This window comes from Mya arenaria, chromosome 14 (assembly GCF_026914265.1).
Source record: "Mya arenaria isolate MELC-2E11 chromosome 14, ASM2691426v1".
NCBI classification, from domain to species: domain Eukaryota; kingdom Metazoa; phylum Mollusca; class Bivalvia; order Myida; family Myidae; genus Mya; species Mya arenaria.
The window spans coordinates 4208547-4216043 of NC_069135.1; the positions used below are offsets into that span (position 1 = coordinate 4208547).

At 35.2% G+C, this 7497-nt stretch overlaps 1 protein-coding gene across 1 annotated transcript; it reads right to left on the reverse strand.

Annotated features, from left to right (window-relative positions):
- Positions 1 to 1896: 1896 nt before the first annotated feature.
- Positions 1897 to 3704, reverse strand: LOC128216411 (uncharacterized). The gene is made up of 2 exons (XM_052922971.1): positions 2780 to 3704; positions 1897 to 2444 (listed from the first exon to the last, which is right to left on the reverse strand). Exons 1-2 carry the CDS (start codon positions 3612 to 3614, stop codon positions 1993 to 1995), a joined length of 1287 nt encoding a protein of 428 aa, XP_052778931.1. The 5' UTR covers positions 3615 to 3704; the 3' UTR covers positions 1897 to 1992.
- Positions 3705 to 7497: the final 3793 nt, after the last annotated feature.

The following is a 7497-nucleotide window of genomic DNA, read 5'->3' on the forward strand; positions in this document are numbered from 1 at the left end:
TGTTTACCATCGAAGCTATCCATGCGGAAGACACCCATATTTATGTTGTAGTTTTTTTTCGTAGAATTAGACTTTAGTATTCTGGCGAAAACTCGAACTGAACTCGGTCCGCCTCGACACTTAAATTGCTTAGACCACTCGCCTGTGAAGACAACTGTTAATACAGGATTGGTGAAAAGTATTTAATTGTAACATGCGATTCCGTTAAGAGTTTTCCACCCTGCATTTTCTTCAGGTAATAATAATAGAATAATAATAATAATAATAATAATAAGAAGAAGAAGAAGAAGAAGAAGAAGAAGAAGAAGAAGAAGAAGAAGAAGAAGAAGAAGAAGAATAATAATCATCATAATAATCATAATAATAATTATAATAATACGAAAAATGAGAACAATACACAGAACAATTATATTCACATATAGTAGCTGTTTTATTGGTAACGTGTTACTAAATAAAATGCATATGTGGAGATAAGAGCCCGTATTAAGTGTATAAACATCTCAAAATATAATTAACGCTGTGACAAATGAACCAAAATGATTTATTACAACAAAGATTGATTAACTCTCTCGTGAAATTACCCTTTGAATATTTAAGTACTGGGAGAATTGAGCAGCACTTTGATCTAGACTTTTTAATTTGGTATTAGAAAAACATGAAGCTCCGGTCCATCACGCCTGACAATTAATGTTCTTGGCTGGAATCGGCCTTTCACATATTTTCTTTACTGTTTCTGAAGCTTTTAATAAATCGGCATTCGTAAAAATGGACTTTCAATGACTTTATTTAAAACCTTATACGCCGTAGCGTTCATGATTATTAGATATTGCGTGTTTTAAATTATATGTTATTTATGAAAAACATAACCATAACATAGTAACTATAAAGGTTCGATTAATTTCTTGCAATTTAAAAACCTACATAAAAATTAACACATTGACATTGATTATAAAAAAGTACGTGTTGTTGACTATGTACATTGTACAAGTTGAAATAAACGTCTGTCTGTTTGTCTGTCTGTCTGTCTGTTAAAAATTTACACAGGTATTGTTATCATCTTGAGTAAAATGATAATTCAACCTGAATTCTTTAATGTCAGTTACAAGATCTTCATTAAAAGGAATAACCGATCGTTATATAATAACGTTAAAAGGACTCCAAAACAAAACATGCTGTTTAAAGCTGCACACACACAGATTGATCGTTTTGACAACATTTTGATTATTTGTTTTCGAACGAGCCAATATATGCGAAAGTGCATGGAAACCAGTGATATAGGAATGACGTCACCATTACGTCATATGTACTTCCGTTGTGTGGAAAATTCTCAATAAAAAAAAAGTTCTTATGATTGATAGATATGTTTTCACATGCTCAATACACTGTAAATCAAAACTATCATTATTCCTGAAACTTTTATACCTTAAGTATCTATTCTTGCTTGATTTATCATTTAGAGTAGAGATTAAAGCATAAACCGCTGCCCTATAGTTGAAAGGTCATTTTGGAAGATCTGTCATGGCGGACGGTGCAATTTTTAGAGTTTGTTTTTCAAGTGGAGTGATTTTTCTTAGGAATAACTTGACCCCCCCTTTTTTATTGGCTTAAAAGGTAATTTAAAGCTTGTACTTTAAGAATATATGTGGTTATCATAGCCTGCATTCGCTCGAAATGCCTTTAAATGTTGTCTAAAAATTATAATTTTACATTGAATTATATAGGGAATAACAATGGTGGTGTGTAACCTATAAGACTGTTGACAAAAAATCAGATCGCAGATTTTCATATGTTAGTTCAAAAGTTGATGATTTATGCATTTTCTTAAACCGTTGGTAACGCTTTTAGCCATAGAACATAAATTTCGAACGGAAATACGAAAATCTGCGATCTGATCTTTTGTGAGCAGTCTTATATCAGTGGTTTGCAGATATTTACGCAAAAATTGGCTCATTCAAAGACAAAAAAAGTTGCCAAAACAGTTAGAGTGCAGCTTTAAGGTAATTCATTAACCGTATCCATTGGAAAATGGCAAACAAAGCCAATATTAAGATTCTGAAAATTGCAAGATATATCTCCCAACCCCTGGTAACCGTTAGATTTTAGTAGAAACGTGCATGGCTCAGAATCCCCGCCGTTAGGTTCAAGGCCAGGCCCCCAAAGATTCGCCCACCAACATTGATTGTCTTCCGCACCTAAGGAGTCAAAGTTGTCATTTACGTAATGAACAATATCGCCGTAAGACATGCCAGAGAACTGGCTCAGGTCGGACCCGAAATTAGGGACAAGGCAGTTGCTTGTGAGGTTTCTCCACGTCTCGAAGTCCTTCTTCTGCCAGACGTTAATTAGCAAGTCATAAGTCACTCCCATCGCTTCTATGTGTTCCGCATAGCCTTTGTAAACGTCACCCTGCCAGCCGCCCAGACTCTGGCAGTGGCTTTTAATTTCTGAGAAAACAAACAACGAAACGAAAATTGAACGTTAAACTCGATCACATACGTTTAGTGTCATACATGTTATTATAGCTACATCGGTTTAAACATATTTTATTTTCAGATAACATAATTTTATGCAATAGTATACACAATACTAAATATATGGATTGGACTGGAAGAAGATATACAACTTATGACAGCCCCTCCCAAACATTAAAAAGAGAATTGTGAGGTTACATAGCCATATAGGGGTGAATATTTGTCTTCGTTTTAATACGGAGTTAATAAAAGTTGCGTATTTTCTAAAATGAAATAATTGAACTGAATGCAACATCTCGAACTCATACCCTGAAAAGAGCTGGCTGTTCCCTGTCCGAACGGCAAAAAACACCGTTCCTGATAATAGTGCTTGTCATCACGGCAACACAGAATTTTGTCTCCGTGCGTCCAGTTGAACTGATCGTTACATGTGTTCGAGGTGAAAGTTCCGGCCGAATGGAACCCTTCCTTACATCGGAAATAAAGTGTCGTCCCAGGCGCGAAATTATTCACGACGTCTGCGCCGATGAGATAAGCATTGTAATGATCTGCCTTTGGACGACGGCATTGTTTAATACAGTAGAAGTCTGGTTTTGTCCATTGCCCGTCATCCTGGCACTTGACAACAGGGTCACCCACACGGGAATATCCAACGTTGCAGATGTAGAGGTTTCGGGATCCAAGCAGTTGTGTGCCTGCTAATGTCCGGGCGTTGGCAACTACTGGCGGCATCTCGCAATGTGACGTCATACACTCGTGGTCAGTGGGGTTGACCGGGATACAGACCTCGGACATTGAGCAGTTGTGCCCGGCACAGGAACCAAGATTCTGGTGCTCCCATTGACTTATATTGGTGAACAAACATCCCGGGGACTCGTCCTGCAGACGATCAAGGTCCACAGGGTCCAATAACGAACAATGTTTGTAATGGTTGTTGTAGCGGGTCCCAAAACAACGGGTCCGTAATTGACACTCGCGAATGCACTCATCCAGGCTGAAGGCAGTTTGGGTGTAAAATACGTGTAAACTGTTGTCGTAGCATCGTTTGGGATATGTTATATTGCCTAAATATCCTAAAACGCATATAATAAGCCAATCCACCAAGATCCATATTAAAGTTAATCTGATTTGCCTATTGACCATGTTTAAATTCAAAGTCGATTTGACACAACTCGTTTTTCTTACGAATACTTTATTTTCTTAGTTTTATTTTATTCGTAGATAATGTTATTGTTTTTTTCGTAATGTAAAGCTTCAAACACCCAATAGTTTACTCTAACAGTGGAAAACTAATGGACGAATATCTAGAACGCTTCCCCAAATACATTAAAATTGTATCAGCTGTTATAAAAACCTGGTTTGCATGATTGTATTATTGATTCCAGCAACAACTAAGGCCACGCTAAGCTGATGTCTTGGATTTTGTTAAAAAAAAATCGAGTGAATTTTCAGACAAATATAAAATATTAATTTGTTTAATTGTTTCCGTGCGGTCAATCGATAAAAATTGTGGTAAATTGAAATAAATAACTGCATTTCATTCAATTTCTTTTCATTCTTTTGTAACAAAAGTCAATAGTTGAAAGCTAAAATCTAATGTAAATGCTGCTTGATTCCATAAGGCCATACAAAGTTGTTCTTGTGGTTGGCGTCAACCCTGAGTACGAAGCCCTAAAAACAAGAACAGCAAAAACACACACAACAACATAAAAAACCAAACAAACAAACAAAAACAAACAACAACAACAAACAAATAAAAAATGAATATTAAATAAGTGATACCCTATATAGAATGAAGTAATTAGAGCCTCCTTTCAAATTGTTATATAGATATCCTGGTTGACTAGCAAAATGAGGTCAAATAAAACTTATAGTTTAGTATGTTGATCATGGGAATCACATAAAATGCACCGCTTGTTTCACCCTTCTAAAAGATTTTCAGAATATATGTTATTCACTACTGCAAAAACATGTTTGTATAGGAAATTGGAAAAAAACTCTGTGCAGAAAATCCGGTAACCATGTCATCAATTTGGTGTGGCCTAATTTGACAAAATAACCTGAAAAGTATAATTGTGCGTATCGCCCATATAGATATGAATGTAACAACAAAAACATGGAGGAAAATGAATTATTTAAAAAAGAAAAAAATGCGAACAGCACGGCAGTGATGCATCTCGCTTTAATTTCGTGAACTTAATTGTTTTGAGTTTCCACCAAGGTACATTAATAATTCCTTATTAATTATCGGCCATCATTTACCGTTGGAATATGTTGTTTTTTCTCTCGGTTGACCTGACATTCCATATTACAGAATAATGATGAAGATACCAACCAAGTACAACATCTCTAGCCATTTCCGCCATCGGCGCTTATGCGCACGAGTGACATTCGGTTTATATGTTTAATATGCAGCTAAAACAAGAGTAGTTTTGATGAAACAATATTAAAAATTGCATACATTATCTTTCTGATAAAGCTACATTTAAAGAAGCACTCTTACTACCCACTAGCGTATTAAGAGGGTGACGTCCCCGGCGCGCGACCCCTCTAAAATCGTCCAAGTTTACTTTTTATGTCAATATAGGAGAAAAATAAAATACGTCCATAATGCATCATTTCCGAATACAAATGTTTTTTTTTCTTAATGGAGTAACCCCAAACCACCATGCAAACAGTTTATACATTTTATGTAACATATACTTTCGGTTCAGAGAAAGGGGAGCATGTCAAAAGGTTGCGCACTTAAGTTACGCCACCTCTAACGTCAATTCCTGGATACGCCCCTGCTCCTAAATAAGATTAACCACCGCCCCTGCGCCTAAATAAGATTAACCACTAACAATACAATTGTTTTAATTTACCGAAAAGGATGAATAAATATCGAAAACAATTGTTCTTGTGAAGGATACTGTGTTTAATTTGAAAGAAAGGGGCAGACAACACGGTATTACCACTTAATGAGACGATAGTTTATCACTGTACATCTTTTAGGACCCACCAATCATTTAATATTGGTGCGTTTTCATATTATATGTATAATACTTATTGACAAATAGTAATCATAAACAAATAACATTTAAACCATGTCGAATTATTGTGCGCAGTATTTTACGAAATAAATGAAACTTTAGGGACAAGCTAACAAGTAAAAACAAGTAAAATGTAGTGTTTAAGAGTTGTATTATTAAGTTTAAATTGATTGAGTGTTGTGTATTATTGCAAACATAATTAAGATTCCTAAGAGTAGTCATAAAGTTTAACTGCTAAATAAAATTACTACGCTTGCAGCGGACTTAATCGTACCGCTTTTTGAGTATGTAAACCGTCCAAACACATCCGAGGTTGTTTTCGATAAAAATGACCGAGGAGTTCCGAATGGCCTGAATTACATATAAGAGAAACAAAACAACAAAGTCAAAGCCTTTCATATATATATCTTTATATCTTAAGAAATACACTGGAGTTAACTGTGGTGCACAAACGTATTCTAATGCAAAATATGTGTTTGTTTTGGAACAATGTCAACATTAGTTTGAGTCAGACACTTCGAAGTCTTCAAAACTTTTTCACCTGAAAACATACGATACACATGATACATCTTCCATAAATTCCGGTCCAAAACACTTGCAATATGAGTCTCGGACTATCCCATTAAAGTCGAACGAGGGGACACCCTCTCGTGTACTGGATGAAATACTGGTCGCAAACCTTCAACCATACAAATCTTGTAGCTTCAGAACTTCCAAATATTTGACCAGTGTTAGAACGGTGTTCTTTAAATGGTCTAGAGGTTCAGCCTAGATTTCGTGTCCGCTCTATTTTGATTACACTCCTTTTCAAAAATGAAACTAAGGTTGCATGTTTTACTCATATAAGAGACGTACATGCCGTAGCCCATTCACCCTAGGTAAAAGTCAAAGGTCAAAGAGCAAGAATAAAGGCTTTGAGCAATTAAATCCATAGTTCCTACATTCATCTAACCATTTTAAAGCTGCACTCTCACAGATTGAACGTTTAACAACTTTTATTTTAAATTTTTTTTGTCTTGGAACTAGTCATTTTTTGCAAAAATCCATTAAAACCAGTTATATAAGACTGCTGACGGAAAATAGATCGCAGGTTATTATAATTAAGTTCAAAAATTGATGTTTTATGCATTTTTCTTAAACCGTAAGTAACTGTTTAAGCCATAAAACATTAATTTTCGAACGGAGCTATGAAAATCGACGATCTGATTTTTTGTCACAATCTGATATCATTGGTTTGCAGATATTATCGCAAAAATTTGCTCTTTCCAAGACAAAAAATAAAAAAAGTTGTAAAAATGGTATATCTGTGAGAGTGCAGCTTTAAATAATAAATTAAATTTTGATCACATGTTCTTATCATCGAAACAAAATGCAGAGCCCAAGTTCGAAACACTACACTCTTCGTTCTCACTGCATTCATAACTTGTGTTTAAAACGTCCAAGCGGATTAAAAATATAAATGTGAATCATTTTTTTTTTCTTTTTTTATATTCCATAAAGATTCCGTGTCAGAAACACACGCACGCACGCACGCACGCACACACGCACACACGCACGCACGCACGCACGCACACGCACACGCACGCACACACACTTACTTGGTACCTAAATCGGAACACTTTCGGCACTATTTTTGAAATATTTTTAGTTAGACTTGCACCACGACTTCAAAACTTTCAATCATCATACTAGAATTCAAGACCAATTGGTTGATATAAATGGCATTTTTTAAGATACTACTGATCTGTATGAAAAGTATGTTATTAAACGGACAGTCGAGGACAGCCGTTTTTGTCCTCGGAGTACCTTAATATGGAACAGTATGAATTCGTTATTTATTTTTATGTTTTCTTTCAAAATTATTGCTAGATGTTTTGTTTTGGTAAATAATAATTTAAGTTATTTCCAGCTTGGTGTTTGTCATTTTTGTCAGTAAAATTTGATGATTTAAGTAAAACAAATACAGGCTGTACCAGTATGCTGTGATTGTGGCA

Excerpts from the sequence above, each read along its gene's own strand:
- LOC128216411 (XM_052922971.1), bottom strand. The coding sequence starts at position 3,614 with ATGGTCAATAGGCAAATCAGATTAACTTTAATATGGATCTTGGTGGAT. Across the intron at positions 2,445-2,779 it reads AACAGCCAGCTCTTTTCAGG|AAATTAAAAGCCACTGCCAG; the intron begins GTATGAGTTCGA and ends TTGTTTTCTCAG.